At 33.2% G+C, this 17,458-nt stretch overlaps 1 protein-coding gene across 2 annotated transcripts in view; it reads left to right on the top strand.

Moving 5' to 3' along the window:
• LOC106462186 (calcium/calmodulin-dependent 3',5'-cyclic nucleotide phosphodiesterase 1A-like) overlaps positions 1–17,458 on the top strand; it is a 142,713-nt gene that overhangs the window by 74,944 nt on the left and 50,311 nt on the right. Inside the window, exon 1 of one of the 2 annotated variants that reach the window (XM_022389381.1) lies at positions 3,564–4,117. The exons of the other annotated variant lie outside the window; for it this stretch is intronic. Coding sequence (XP_022245089.1) covers positions 3,985–4,117 — 133 coding nt within the window. The 5' untranslated portion in view covers positions 3,564–3,984. Of the gene's footprint in view, positions 1–3,563; positions 4,118–17,458 lie in introns of those variants that run through there. 2 annotated transcript variants of the gene reach the window in all.

Here is a 17,458-nt window from a genome sequence, read left to right as displayed (position 1 = left end):
AATCCTGTATTTAGCTTTGTAAGTCCGTAAACTTACCTCTGACCCACCTTGGAACTATTTAGAACGACAACTTTACCAATTTTTGATAAAACAAGGAAAAATATTTTGACACGATGTTCAAATGACGAGTCTTAAAATTAGAGAGTGCATTTTTGACGAATATGTGTGATTATAGATCGTAGTATTTACTTATTATTTATGAAACCTAAATTAATTTACTAAAATTATTGGTTACTTCGGTAGATAGATAAACTTAGAACTTGTTTTGAGTATCAGGAAGCAACAAATGCATTGTTAGGTCTCTGTTATATTTTTGGCATAGCAATGGGAATCGTTATTTAAGCTGATATTTCATAAAATATGGTCATTTTATGTTAGTAAGTAGGCATGAACATATTTATCACATAGAATAAATGTTAGTAAGTAGGCATGACCATTTCTATCACATAGAATAAATGTTAGTAAGTAGGCATGAACATGTTTATCACATAGAATAAATGTTAGTAAGTAGACATGAACATGTTTATCACATAGAATAAATGTTAGTAAATAGGCATGAACATGTTTATCACATAGAATAAATGTTAGTAAGTAGACATGAACAAGTTTATCACATAGAATAAATGTTAGTAAATAGGCATGAACACAGAACCCGTAGCATTATAATAACATTTATAGCAGTTTCGCGTGACTAGTAAGTGCAATATTTGAGAATAATTCTTTCAAACTTACTTGACTTACCCAATCACTTGGAATTTATATTCACTTGCTGTGTAATTACAGCTCAAAAAACAAACTCAAACTAGCAGTAAAAAAATTACTTCTTAAAGCCACTGAGATTCGCAAACCTAAACATAAAAATGGAAACATCTATATTAAATGGTGTACCTTTAATACAGTTTTAACGTAAGTTACTTACAAAGTTAGTGGATATGTAGAGTACTTACGAAACATGAAGCGGTGATTTCTGAATCGAGATGACACCATATTAACGTCTATATTAAATGGTGTACCTTTAATACAGTTTTATTGTATGTTACTTACAAAGTTAGTGGATATGTACAGTACTTACGAAACATGAAGCTGTGACTTTTGAATTGAGATGACACTATATTAACGTCTGTATTAAATGTTGTACTTTCAATACAGTTTTAACGTAAGTTACTTAAAAAGTTAGTGGATATGTACAGTACTTACGAAACATGAAGCGGTGACTTCTGAATCGAGATGACACCATATTAACTATATCTTATAAAAATATAAAGCACATTTCAAAACCATGAAATAAAATTAAATATCTATATTAATGTATGTTAAATAAATAAATGTACACAATTTGCAATGTAAGTTTTTATAGCTAGTAGGTAAACATCAATGCTTATGGGGATTCACTAACATCACTGTTAACTACTGGCATCTGTTTATTAAAATTTGTTTAGCATCTACGTTCTGTAGAAACAAGAAGTGAATTATATTGAAAATTCTGATGTTTTATGTAGTGACATCTAGTGATTTATAAAGCTGTTAAACTTGTTATTTTTATAAAGAATATTAATAGGCAAAGAGATAGAATGAGTTTTATAACTTAAACGATAGATTAAGGTTTTCATTAGTAACTTTCTCGACCAGCGCAAGTAGAAATCAGTAAAATACTAGTTTATTTATTTGAATTTCGCAGTGATAGACTAGATGGAATGTATCTAGTCAACATCACCCACCACGAACACTTGGGCTATTTTTTACCAACGAATAGTGAGATTGACCGTCACATTCTAACGCTCCAACGGCTGAAAGAGCGCTCATATTCGGGAGAAAATTCTAATGCCACTGATACTTGAACATTAAAATCTCTTTAGTAACCTTCCAAGTCGTCTCTATTGGGTTATAATAATAAAGTCCAGTCATACTTTATCTGACGACCGCACATCTTGACAATAGCTCTGCAGTGTAGCTTCCATAGCAAAAGCTTCGTAGTAAGGCTTTCATGTCCAAAATACACCATCCCTCACTGAATATTTTACATAATCCATCTAGTGTACGAGAACGGCAGTTTCCCACGCCCGTTTCAATAGTTGTATCGCACATAAATCTATAGGTGTTGTGTCCGGCGACTTGACTTGTACGTCTTTGTATGGAGTAGCATTAATTATCGTTTCATTCTCTGGCTACTTGAAGTAGACGACTATTGAACGGGAAGTATGACTGGAAATATTATCATGGTGAACCCATACATTATTGGCTCCGCTTCAAGGAGGAAATCCTTCTTTATTATGTTGCCTGAGGCTCACGAACTGATTTGACAACGACCTTTAAGCTCATGAACTCTCACCTGGTACGACTTGTTGCAGGTCTCTTTCTGGATAGTGGTGTCCCAAGTTGATCCACATTCCTTTGTTTTCCAATGCCAATAAGTACAAGAGGTATCCTTGTGTGGGAATTCTAAATCCCCAGTCTGAACAAATCTGAATGTACGAATATTTTGAGTTGGAAAGGGTTGTTACTTACACAAAAACATACAACATACCAAGAAAAAAAATGCAGCTCTGATACCTTTTTGTTTACCCGACTTTATAGCGGTTTGGTTATCACGTGGCTTGCTGATTTACTTATTCAAAATTATTTTGATATAATATATTCAACCTGTAATAGACTCGATTGAATGATGGATCAACAGTTTCAATTAGTGATATCCCTTCCTCCAAGTTGTTTTACCTGAAACATGTTATGGAGATTACAGCCCAATTTATGATCTTTCAAACTGATTTAGCAGTTAAACATTAAAAGGCCACTTAAACAGGACACCAAGAGTTATTACGTATTTTTGGACTATTGCTGTTAAAAAACAAAATTGTGTCGTTTATGGGGTTTCTATTGTGTAAATTGTGACTAGTAGAAATCCTTTGTCACCCATGAAGACAGAATAAAGAAATATTCATGTAGTGGGTTTCTTTGGTAAACCTTTGCTTAGAAAAAAAATCACGTCTCCGGATGATGCTCTACGATCTCGAAATTTCTTAAATTTACACGAAATCAGTTGCTTTAGAATCCATATATGTGCTGTCAAGTTGTTCCTAAGAGTCGTATTTATATGAATATTTTGAAACTGGAAATACGTACTTAATGGAAAAAACACACAAGTGCTTGACTTGTTGACACTCGTGAGACTATCACCAAGTTAGTAAAACAGAGTAACACACTTCAGTATGAACACGTCACGAAAGAGTGACAGTTATCAATCGGCAAGGCATGTATCTGTGAAAAATGTGGTAGAATCTGTTCTTAACGATAAATTCTAAGGAAGCCTGAAATTTAACAGAGAAAATAACTGAGAAATCGAAAAATTAACGCATTCTTGTATTTCAGAAACTTCATGGTGCTGTTTTTGAAAACGAATATAACGATCTTGTTGACAGTTTAACGCCAAGGTTCGAGAATTAGTTGTTCTAGCTAAACATCATTTCCATGTACGCACCCTGCATTGCATCTCTATTACTGTACAGGCGTCGCTTTGATCTATATGTGTGGACGCAAACTAGCGAACGGAGTAGTGGCTGGTACTTCGAACGAAACGGCTGATTGTCGAACACACATCTGCTGCTCCTCTAACTTGACTGAAAGACAAACTTATGATAGACCAACGTGCAAATATATACTGAATAGCAAGGGAAGATGAGGTGAACACACTGAGTACGAGTCTTAGTAATAAACAAGTCTTAGCGAAATCCGTTCGTTAGAAGAGGAGGCACCTCTGATAATTCTTTTTTTTAACAAAACAGCGATTTTCCTCCACGCGATAGTCGTGAGAAGTTCTTTGTTTTGGAAGAAGTATGACGAAATTCGAACGCAGAAAAGACGAGGATAACGCGTTCATTGAGTGAAATTCCTGGAAAACTTCGTTCTGGCATAATGTGACAACAAAGATTCGGTTTTCTTAGCGGCTCAGAACCCAGTGTGTACTGTCTTCAGTTCTTGAATGAAACAGACATGAACTCAACTAAACATATGAAGGACTTGCTACTAAAATCAAACAGTGTTCCACTTATGGCCCGTGGGTGTCGGCGTGGAGACGTTTCCCGCCGTTGCAGATTACGACTTGACGGTTACTCTTATTTGATTGGTGAGTGTTTGTTTGATAAGCAAATCAATACTTATATATATATATATATGTACACGTGTACTTTATAACATATAATTTTTCCAGTCAAATAATAAACCGTATACAAATAACAAAGATAAATACAGTTGCTGCAAAAGCATCTTTTAAGATGTACACTTAAAATATAATTGAAAGAGTGCAATCAAATGACAGTTAGCACCAGGATCTTAGCGCTTTCGACGGATGAGCCTATCTTCATCTGCCCGTGTCTCTGATGGAGATAAGTCCGCCTGTCAAAAGCGCTAGGGCTTTATCCTACTTCTTTGTATGTGTGTCATGTTCTAACGTTTTTATATCCTACTTGTTTGTATGTGTGTCTTATTCTAACGTTTATATCCCACTTGTTTGTGTGTGTGTCATGTACTAACGTTTTTTCCTACTTGTTTGTCTGTATGTGTGTGTTACGTACTGACGTTTTTTATCCCACTTGTTTGCCAGTGTGTCATGTACTAATGTTTTTATCCTACTTGTTTGTCATTGTGTCATGTTCTAACGTTTTTTTATCCTACTTGTTTGTATGTGTGTCTTATTCTAACGTTTATATCCCACCTGTTTGTGTGTGTGTCATGTACTAACGTTTTTTCCTACTTGTTTGTCTGTATGTGTGTGTTACGTACTGACGTTTTTTATCCCACTTGTTTGCCAGTGTGTCATGTACTAATGTTTTATCCCACTTGTTTGTCATTGTGTCACGGTCTAACATTTTTATCATATTTGTTTGTATGTGTGTCACATTCTAACATATTATTCCCATTTGTTTGTATGTGTGTCACGTTCTAATGTTTTTATCCCACTTGTTTGTCAGTGTGTCATGTACTAATGTTTTTTATCCTACTTGTTTGTATGTGTGTCACGTTCTAACATTTTTATCATATTTGTTTGTATGTGTATCACGTTCTAATGTTTTTTATCCTATTTGTTTGTATGGGTGTCACGCTCTAACATTTTTATCCTACTAGTTTGTCTCTGTGTTATTTACTAACGTTTTTTTATCCTGCGTATTTTTTTACGATCATGACAATCAGAACTTTGGGATGAAGCTTTAGAGACGAACTGTTCAAAGTTGCCATCGTGGGTAATATTTCGGTAAAGCCTTAAACAAATAAAATAAGTTCAGTTTCTAGTTTTCTCGGTGAAACAAACATTTTACAACAGATCCGACATTTGTGGCTTAGCTAAAAAGTTAACGAAATCGAAAAACACCATTATCCATAAGTTATGGACATCAGTAATAGTACCAACAGTTCTACGATCATTACACACCAGTGTTCCTGTAAGTAACTGAAAACAGACATAGGAAATAAGAGAAATATTAACTTCAGAGTAGCAAGAAACAAGCTTGTATTACACTCAAATATGTACAAAGGGTTTAGGAGATACAATCATTGGGTTGAGTTATTGTTCTATATGTTATACAGCACTGGTATACGTCTATTGTGTTTAAATTTGACTGTCCCTCTCTCTCTTGTATTTTTTAATATACATAATATGCATTCTCCGAGCGATACCGTGCTCATCATGAATTATAACATTCTGTACAGGTTGATATAAGCAGACAAGCTAAATCATAATGTAAATAATATATATTATTCGAGTGATACCGTCATGCTCGTCATGAGTTACCAAGCAGGCGGTAGCACTGCCATGTAGGGTTGGCTTGGATTGTTCATCGAAATGGTATCTTAAATATCTCCCCAATAGGTCATCAGAACTTTACAGTACTATACAGTGTTTCTTTTATAACAATATCTATGTAATGACTGAGTCACAAGTTCTGGGAATATCTGTAAATATCATAACAAAAAGTTTGAAGTTCTTGTTCTTCTTTCTTCTGCTTCTTTTTTATTACATGATAACTGAAAAACTAAAACAACGATGTCAACTAATTTCACTGAGATGACATAGTTTCAAACGGAGTACCCGCTTTTATAAGTATTATTAATAAATAGTAATAATTAAAAAATATTCATAATTCTAGTGTAAATGATGTTATCACTACCCCTTGAAGTTAGCTTTTTTACAGACATTTGATGCTGCTTTAAAAAGCTTAAGTCCAGGGTGAAACAGGAATTGCCAGCCAATAATAGATAAAGAATAAATATTACAGTTGCTAACTCATTGTACTTAGAACTTGGTTGTAACTACAACCTTCCTATGTCTATTGAAACACTGCATTAAAAAAACAAGTAAAGTAAAAACTTAAAAAAAGGAAGTAAATGTAGGGATGGCTAGTATCAATCCTTCAAAAACAATGCAAACAAAATAGTAGGGATGACATTTGCACCATCCGTACATTATAGCACAGGCACGAATGAACATATTGTAATATATATAACAATTCAATCACAATTGTGTTTAATTTATCCTATTTTTGTCTGTTAACATTCTACTACACCGTGTGCCTGTGCTATCATATAGTAATGATGTGAATGCCATCCACACTGTATTGTTTGCATCGTTTTTGAAGGATTGATTTTAGTCATCCCCACATTTACTTCCTTTTTTTGAAAAGTTTTTCTGTACTTGTAACATTGTGTACAGGTTGATATAAACAGACAAGCTGAAATTATAATGTACATAGATGGTGAAACAGATAAAATGACTAACAAGTCAACAGAATGATGAAATTATAATGTACATAGATGGTGAAAGAGACAAAATGACTAACAAGTCAACAGAATGATGAAATTATAATGTACATAGATGGTGAAACAGATAAATTGACTAACAAGTCAACAGAATGATGAAATTATAATGTACATAAATGGTGAAACAGACAAAATGACTAACAAATCAACAGAATGATGAAATTATAATGTACATAAATGGTGAAACAGACAAAATGACTAACAAATCAACAGAATGATGAAATTATAATGTACATAGATGGTGAAACAGATAAAATGACTAACAAGTCAAGAGAATGATGAAATTATAATGTACATAAATGGTGAAACAGATAAAATGACTAACAAGTCAACAGAATGATGAAATTATAATGTACATAGATGGTGAAACAGACAAAATGACTAACAAGTCAACAGAATGATGAAATTATAATGTACATAGATGTTGAAACAGACAAAAGGACTAACAAGAATTTTTGAACTTTATATCTCCTTCCATTATTTTGTGTGATACTTAATGAATACAGATTTTAATAATCAGCTTCAACAGGAAAATATTTAAATTACATATAAAACCGACAGTGGTATTTGTAAACTGAAAAGTACATACCAGAGGTCAGAAACCGATATGTCAGTAAATAAACAGCTTATAAAAAATATCAATGGTTTCATTATTTGCCCAACGGGTAACTATACTTTACAACCTAAACAGGAACTTGTGAAAATAGTTTTCTAGTGTTTAGAGTTAACTTTCAGTTATATACAACAGCGGAATTAACATTTACGTACGGGTAACTATACTTTACAACCTAAACAGGAATTCGTGAAAATAGTTTTTCAGTGTTTAGAATTATTTGTTTGTTCGTTTGTTTTAAATGTCGCGCAAAGCTACACGAGGGCTATCTGCGCTAGCCGTCCCTAATTTAGCAGTGTAAGACTAGAGGGAAGGCAGCGAGTCATCACCACCCACCGCCAACTCTTGGGCTACTATTTTACTAACGAATAGTGGGATTAACCGTCACATTATAACGCCCCCATGGCTGAAAGGGCGAGCATGTTTGGTATGACGGGGATTCGAACCCTCGACCCTCAGATTGCGAGTCGAGCGCCTTAACCACCTGGCCATGCCGGGCCGTTTAGAATTAATAGGTAGTTATATACAACAGCAGAATTAACATTTACAAACGGGTAACTATACTTTACACCCTAAAGAGGAACTTGTGAAAATAGTTTTTCAGTGTTAACAGGCAGTTATATACTATCAAAGTCCTGTATATTTTGAATGAATAACACCTACTCTTCTATAATTTACAAAGAACAGTTGTAATGGATTAACTATTATTTAAGTTTTTCGTAGACAAATTGTGGAACAAATGCACTCCAAACAGAGTTAGTTATATATTTTAAGTTGAAATAAAGCTTTAATATAACACCGTTTGATATTCGTACCTTGTATCTTAATATATTATATTTTCCTATTTAGAATTATCTAAATCTAATTAGCTGTTGTTTTTTTTACTTCTATGAAAAATATTGACACACCCCCTGAATATTCTCAGAAAAATAATTATATATATGCAAGTATATATATATACATGCTAAGCCTTTATCTTCCATTTTTTTTATGAGTGGTTAGTGTTGTCAATGAGCGCACGTGTTTATTTTTACAAGAATATTCAAGTTTGTGCCTGCATTACATCCGCTGCTGTAGAGCTCGCGCAAGACAGCATAAGAAAAAAAAAAGGCGTTATTTATCAGATAACGTTAGAGGTAAGATGTAAAGACAGGTAGAAATAGCTTTAATACCTAACTTATATGCATTATATTAAAACAACATGTGTATATGCTTTATGTCATAATGTAAGTTTATTATTTTTTAAAAGTTTAGTCAAGCTAGAAAGTATACTAGAACTATCCATGTCATCCGATTTTATTTACTTGGCTGCTTGTCTTTTTGTCTAAATTATTATTTTCCTTCCTAAGAAACTTACAGTGTTTTATAGTGTAAGGTAAGACGCCCTCTATGAAATTCACTCACTTTTATTATAAAATTATCAAATATCATGAAACCTCACGTAAACCTTTGACAGCTGGCGAGTCTGTGGAATGTCCAACTTTTTTGTGATACATAAGACACAAGTGTTGTAAAAACACGTAGATCTTTGACAGATGGCGAGTCTGTGCAATGTCCAGCTTTGTTGTGATATATTTATGTAAGAGGTAAGTGTCGTGAGAAATACGCAGATCTTAGATAGATAGTGAGTCTGTGAAGTGTCCAACTTTGTTGTGACACGTATGCATAAAACACAAGTGTCGTGAGAAATACATATATATATATATTCACAATTGTGAATATATGTGGTGTCCAATTATTACGGTTTGTATGAGAGACAAATTTCATGAGAAACACGTAGATATTTTGGTGACGGTGAGTCCGTGGAATTTCCAATTTTGTTATGATATATCTATGTAAGAGACAAGTGTTGTGAGAACCTTTACGTAGATCTTTGACATTTGGAGAGTTTCTCAGGTGTCCATATTTGTTGTGATATGTATATGGGACAGTTATGGTGGGAAAATATATTCTACAAAGTAAAAACATATGTATATGGGACAATTATGGTGGGAAAATATCTTCTACAAAGTAAAAACATATGTATATGGGACAATTATGGTGGGAAAATATCTTCTACAAAGTAAAAACATATGTATATGGGACAATTATGGTGGGAAAATATCTTCTACAAAGTAAAAACATATGTATATGGGACAATTATGGTGGGAAAATATCTTCTACAAAGTAAAAACATATGTATATGGGACAATTATGGTGGAAAAATATCGTCTACAAAGTAAAAACATATGTATATGGGACAATTATGGTGGGAAAATATCTTCTACAAAGTAAAAACATATTTTGTTGTGTGTTCACCAAGAAGTAATTTCTTTTTTAAAAAAAAAGCTTTGTTTTATTTTCCCGTTAATTATTCGGATGTAAAAGTTTCTTAAATTGGAATACCATGAAGCAAAAAATTACCTTCAAATTAAAAAAAGAAGCTAAATAAAACAGATGACGTCGAGGTGTTTTTAGAAAAATTCATGCAAGAACAGTTTCACCTTGAAATCCCATGAAACGAAACATGTTTCAACGCGAATTAATAAACAGTTTGACTAAAGTATGTAAATTTTTTACTTGAAATAGATATTGCAAAACAACCTACAAGATATGAATAGAATGAGACCGTTTTATGTAAAGAAAATGGTACTACGTTTTCCAGTAGATCTCGTGTTAAAGAAAATCTTTTAACCCCAAATTTAATGTAATACAAAGCATTTCCCCGTTAAATATTTGGATGTAAGGGCATTTCTTAATGGAAAGCCACGAGACAAAAACAGATGACGTAAAATACTTAAAAAAAATTTAACCAGAAAAACAGTCTCAATTTGAAATGTCATTTGCCTTCAAACTCTTAAATTAAAAAAATAAGTTTATTAAACAACCTCATTTTTCTCTTAAACCCAGAACCATTTCATTTGAATAAGCGTGTAAACAAAACATTTTATAGTTTCCGACCTACATAATATGTAAGATTTGAAATCTATGGATATTTCATCACCACAACCTAAAGTTGAAAAAAAGAGGGAGGAAGAATTTGTTAGTATCATGGATGTACATACTCGTAAAGACAGTCTGAAGTAGGTCAGCTGTATGCTGAGATTTGTTTGTTTTTCTTTAGATAAAACGCACATGTGAAAATACTTCGAAAACTTGCTGGAACAGCGTCCTCTAAGTCTTATCGAAAATGAATTATTCGCAAATGTCAGAGTATTTTTAATGATTCAGACACTAAATTAAACTACCAAATATAGTTTAGATTTGTGCCTTTTCTGTTGTTTCTGATGGAAACAACAATTTTATTTTGTTGTTTGTTTCAGAATTTCGCGTAAAACTACACAAGAGTTATCTGCGCATATTTTGAATTGGTAGACTAAAAGGAAGGCGACTAGTAAACAGCACCCGCCGTCAATTCTTAGGCTACTTTTGACTAAGTGAGTGGTGAGTTTTAACCGAAGCTCCCAAAGTGCGCAATGCATTTTTGCAGCAATTTGACAAAAAAGATGAATCGTGGGGTTATCAGTCTGAGCACGTTAATCATATTATGTCAGCCCGATCTTTGATTAATTGGGCATATTGACCAAAAATGGTGTTATATTGATCTGTAAATATATTATAAAATAATATCCTGGATTGAGTTTTTGGATGATTTTAGCATAGTTATGGAGTATATATATTTTTGGTTCTACTCAATATTCACTATTTCCACGGTTGACTGTAGGGGGCGCTGTTTGTCTTTTTTCCGATTTGATCTAATACATTTGCTTATAGTTTTAAGTAAAGGTGTTTAATTTCCAAACATCAACAGAATTTATAGAAATATTTTCTAAAGGTAGTGACAATGAGTTTTATTTATAAAAAAAATCATCTTAAGTTTTTACCAAAGCAAACTCAGGCGAATCTACCACATGAATGTAGGTAGTAGTAGCGTTATGTTTTAAAAATAGGCTCAACTATTAAGTTACTGTTAACGCGAAAGTTAAGTTACGTTACTGCATTTGTGTGAGACAACAAATGGCTAGGAGTATTATTTTTATTATTTTACAGATCATCATTGATCACAGTGTATGGAATGAAATGTTATATTCTGATAAGCACCTAATAACGTCATTGATCACAGTGTATGGAATGAAATGTTATATTCTGATAAGCACCTAATAACGTCATTGATCACAGTGTATGGAATGAAATGTTATATTCTGATAAGCACCTAATAACGGGCTTCTCAAAGTAATCCAGTCATTTACGTACCCGCACGGAAATACAAAATATTATAAATACATATACGCCTGTGTTTATCTGCTCGAGAAGCGTTTCAGTGAATAACAAAAAATGTGATGTCAGGCCGCATTTTGGAGAAACATACGCTCTATCCTTATATAACACCCCCCCCCCCCCACCGTTGATTATCTTTTCTGTCTGCTTTATTACCATAGAATTTTCAATCACCAGTTCTACAAGCATCAAAGAACTATTAAGAACAAATTTCTTACTTTCAAACACAAAGATTAATGTTGTTCTTATATGCATAAATTAAAGCCTCATTTGGGCAATGGAGATCCTCAGAACTGCATAAGCTTGGGTGTGGCTTAGTAGTTAGCGTGACAGATTGTTAATCCGAAGATTCATGTTTCGCGTCACGTCATTGGAAAATCGCGCTCCGTGGGTGCATTATAAGAGCATTCCTTTATTTCATTAGAATAACTCGAAGATTAGCGATGGGTGATATTGCCCTCCCCCTAGTTTATCATTTCAATATTAGAGATGTCTAGCGCAGATAGCTATTGTGTAGCTGTGTACGAATTTCAGAAATATAGAGGTTACATGAAATGATCAAGAGAGAGAGAGAGAGAGACAGACTTCCCGCAGGTGTTCTCCTTGGGACAGTATTGCAAACACGTCTTCCTGTATGTAATAATGATTAATTATCAACACACTTGTGAATAGGCTTTCTTTGGGCAACAGATGGAAATTTGTTGACAGATCTACGATAAAAGAAAAAGCAAAACTGTTGCCCTGTGCATGCTGGTATATGTGTTTTTGTATAAGGTGCGTGACCGGCTTTTGTAATTCAGTTATCAACTCTTGTGATACGTTGGGGTTATCAATGGATAATCGTGGTGGGCACAGCATAGATAGCCCACTGTATAGCTTTGTGCTATACAGCAAGTATTCCAACATGACTTAAATGCAATGTAATACTGTTCAACTTATAACTGATCATTTCTAGGTTCTTTTCTGATCACAAAAAATGATAAATGTAATTACAATTACATGAACTATTTTATTTTCATGTTCAGAATATTTACATTACCAAACGTAGATCTTAAATGAACTCCAAATGAAATAAGGTATCAATCGTACAAGCACAGAATTAAGTCATAGTGTAAAATTAATATACATATCGAAAGATTCGGGGTTCAAGATGTGATATCTCTGAAAACGCTTCGCACTTTTAGCTGTGGGCTATTATAAAAGTGACAATGAATCCGGTTATTCCGTTAAAGAAACCGGAGATAGTTCTTGTGGTGGAGGGTGAGCCCAACTGACTGCCTTTGGTCTAGTTCGTAGTTTGTTTGTTTGTTTTAAGTTAAGCACAAGATTCCATACAAAGAAATATCCTCTTCAATTTAAACTATGGGCGAGTTATAAGAGAGAAATCAATTCCTTGGCGTGGAAGGTGGATATTAGCTTTGCCATAAATATAAATACTGTTGGTAGTGCAATAACTAACACCATCATAAGAAATGAAGTTATTGATTGTCATAATCTGGTTTGTACAAATTCATTTACGATCTTTTAAGACCTTCAAATAATATTCCTTGGTTCATTTAGCTTTGAGCAACAACATAATGTCACCTTGATGTGAAAAGAAGCTAGCGAAGTGTTAAATCCAATACAGCGTGCTTCACAATTCTAAAACAACGAAATAAAATATATATAGATTTGATTCAAGAGATGTGTTGAGGAAATAACATGCAATGTCCTGAGAGAGTGACATTTCGAAAATTCAGTGAGAATGTAGAAGAGATGTTTGAAAATTCAAACATTTTGTTAGGAGTTGCGAAGCCAAAATTTTATTTTTTTGTTTGATACTAAGTGCAAAACTACAGAATCGACTATCTATGCTGTGTCCACCGAGGTTATCGAAACCCGGTTTTTAGCGACACGAGCCTTCAGACTAACCGTCAAGCTACTGACGAGCACCGAAATTTTAAAAAAAAAGTGATTATGTATTATTATAAGGTGTAACTTTTTAAAAGTTGCGATTCAGGGGGGGGGGAGTAAGAACGTTTTCTACGCTATTTAGTGATTTGACACTAACCATCAATATTTACAAATGAGTCCTGAGCCAAAACGAGGTTAAAAACCAATAGATTACAGAAGCTCCTAATAAGATATGGCTCAAACCACAAATGTTAAAAAATAATTATATTTGATTAATTACTAGCTTTAGTTATGACTTTATCTCTTTCACTTTGTTCAATTAATATACGATCTTTAGAATGTAAGCTCTAATGAAATCAAATTAATAGTTTACTGGTTAAGTGCGAGTCATAGGAGATGGCTTGGCAGCTCGGTCATTATCACATAATTTGTTTGGACACAACTATTTTAATGACTCATGTTGAAGCTGACGGGTAATAATTTTCATTTGGGAATAGGGTGGATAAATTAATAATAATTGATTTATGTTCATTTACAAAGCCGTTTAATATGGCAATAAAGAACTTTGGTTAAATAGTGTCACACTGTTTTTTTTATCAGTTTGTGCAAGGGTTATCTGTGCAAGCCGTCCCTAATTCTGAGGTGATACACTACAGAGAAGGCAGCTAATCAATATTACCCACCGCCAACTCTTGGGCTATTCATTTACCAACAAATAGTGGGATTGACTGTCCCGTTATACCACTTCCACGGCTGAAAGGGGGAGCATAATCGGTGAAGGGGTTCGATCCCGCGACTCGCGGATTGGGAGACGCGCTCCCTAACCAGCAGGCCATGTCAGATCCCAAATTCAATTGGAAAAGAACTTATTCAAACGTAGTTACAGTAGACGTAATACATAAAACAAATACATGGAAGTTTGACTATTTTTTGTCTATTTTATTGAGTCATTTCGGAGTACCTAAAATGGCTTTTAGGATATTTTAAATCATTTTGTAAGTCAAACTAATCATTTTAACAAGATACATTTTAATATTTAAAATATCGGTTATTATAAGATAATAGTCAAACTTCAATGCATTTATTTTATGTATTACGTCTACTGTAACCGTGTTTACTTAAGGTAATAGTGAAACTTCCATGTATTTATTTTATGTATTACGTCTACTGTAACCATGTTTATGTAAGGTAATAGTCAAACTTCCATGCATTTATTTTATGTATTACGTCTACTGTAACCATGTTTATGTAAGGTAATAGTCAAACTTCCATGCATTTATTTTATGTATTACGTTCTACTGTAACCATGTTTATGTAAGGTAATAGTCAAACTTCCATGCATTTATTTTATGTATTACGTCTACTGTAACCATATTTATGTAAGGTTATACAGTACATTGTATGCAATATTTTATGTGTAGTGTATGTACTGTAAACATATTATACAGCTAGTTTTTAAGGATTACAAGAATATGTTTCTTTACTTCTTTGATGTTCGAACAGCATTTAGCTGTATAAATGTGAACACAAAAACAAAACCTAAACCTTCTTACAATTATTTTTCTTTAAGGTCTGAATGTCTTCAGGACCGTCAGGTAGTTTCATATATATAAGAACAACATCTAATTACGTCCGAAAAATAAAACACGTTTGGAGAAAGTAGTGAAATTAAGTTTTGTTTTTGTTCTACAAATGAACCCCAGATTTTTTTAGAGCACATATTATTAAGTATGTAAATATTGTTTATTAATTATTAATTAGTTATTAGTTTAATATGTGGGTTTTTCTTACACCCTTTTTTTAAACTATGATCGTCGTGCTTTGTATATGTTTTCATATAACCATATTGAAATTATTTCTATACAATATAGATTATGTTAAGAATAACGTAAAGTAATATAATAATCTATTTGTATTTCATTAGAAATTTACGTTGAACGAAATATCGCAAAGATTTTATTCATACAAATATCGTTAATTCACTGCGTTCGCGGTATTAGAATGCTATTTACTTACAAACAATGTCATTGATATAAAAATATAAATCGCATTCCTAGTGCTTGGACAAATAAGATTTTCTATACATTTCACGTTAAGACGTGATGCATATATTTAGTCTATGTGTTGGTTTTTAAGTAAAATGTTTTACTGATTGTATTTTCAAGTTTACTAAACGAAGCAAGTAAGAGGTCTTTGTCGACTCTTAAATCTTATTTTATGTCCTGATGCGGAATACTGAAACCGGATTAAATAGTCTACATGGACGAGCGATTGTTAAATATAACAACTTAGGCTAGCAAAGTCTGGTTTAGACGAACACAAGTTTTATCTTTTGACTCTAAATACATTGCGGAACACAGGGCATTCAAGAGCTCATTGTGGTTTTGTCTAACGGGAAACGACAATAAACCAGATTGAAGACTTGTGCTTATCTGTGAAATCGACAATGAAATTATAATTAATATGAGCTTATGATCAAGACAAGTTACATGCATGGATTGGAACTAAAATTATATAAATTATAACGAGCATAGCTAATTAGATACGATATTATTATAATGATTGGAATACATTGTTTCATCTCTTGGGTGCCTTTACTGTTACTGTTAACGATATTTTCGGTTGTAAACCCAATAATATTTCACGAGATTCGACCAGCCCAGGAAGCTTAGGTTTGTCCTGAATCCCTATAGAAACAAAAATAAATGAATCAAACCTGATCAATAATAAAACAATGTACTAACCTGACAGAACTAAAATAAATAAATAATAACAGTTGAAAATGAGAAAGATACAATATTGAAAATAGTAAACCAAATTTAACTTAAAAATTAAAACTTTACTAAATGCAATGTACAATATTAAACCAACAGAACATTTACAGTATGTAATTGAAATAAATGAACATTATATTATGCAAATGATCATAGACCCCCCCCCCCAGTGGCACAGCGGTATGTCTGCGGACTTACAACGCTAGAAACCGGGTTTCTATACCCGTTGTGGGCAGAGCATAGACAGCCCATTGTGATACTTTGTGCTTAATTACAAACAAACAATCAAATGAATATAAATGTTCAAATATACAGAGAGTAAATTATAACACATTCCTTTACTTTCAGAGGCGGAAAATTGCTGAGATATAACGTAATATAGATGAAATAGTCTCAGTGCACGTGCTTCTTGGTAACCCCTATCCTCACTCAAATTATCCTTACAAAAGGGGATATGTTAAAAAAGCTTAAGTTACGTACGAGGAATAATTTACGCGATAAGCCTAAAATGAAGACTGTTCTCAAAACCATCAAATAACACCAAACTTGCTCTTCCCTCTGATCATCTTTATAGTAATTCCAGCCAATTCGAGAATAATATCACACAACTCGCATTTGTTTGTGAATAAGACTCAATAAAAACATTCTTATGAAATCAGTAGAAAGTAGGTGATGAAATTTAGTATCCATCAGACAATTCAGTTTGGGATTAATGACATGCGAACCTGTATTTTGAGAAAAATAACTTGCATTATTTTATCTGTTTACTTTATCTCTTGCGTACTAGACACATCTCATTACCTCTGCTATTTTGAGATCATCTTATATCATAATACAGATCCAGGCATAAACTATACATACATCTGGAAGGCATGATGTCCTTTGAGGGGCTCTAATTAATACATCAGACCAAAAATTCGTGGTAGTTTTGTTTCGTAAACGTCAAGCATCACTTATGTTACTATGGGCACCATAAGAAAGAAAAAAACAACAACCAAATCTTCCTCCTTGTTTCCGAATAGGAAGAACAAAATACACTCTACAATACAAAAACAAAAAGGTTCCCCAGTGGCACAGCAGTATGTCTGCGGAGTTACAACGCTAGAATTCGGGTTTC

The sequence above is a fragment of the Limulus polyphemus genome, unplaced genomic scaffold (genome assembly GCF_000517525.1).
Source record: "Limulus polyphemus unplaced genomic scaffold, Limulus_polyphemus-2.1.2 Scaffold1114, whole genome shotgun sequence".
NCBI lineage: Eukaryota > Metazoa > Arthropoda > Merostomata > Xiphosura > Limulidae > Limulus > Limulus polyphemus.
Note: the sequence above shows the minus strand (reverse complement) of the source record. Positions and strands in the feature narration are given on the sequence as shown.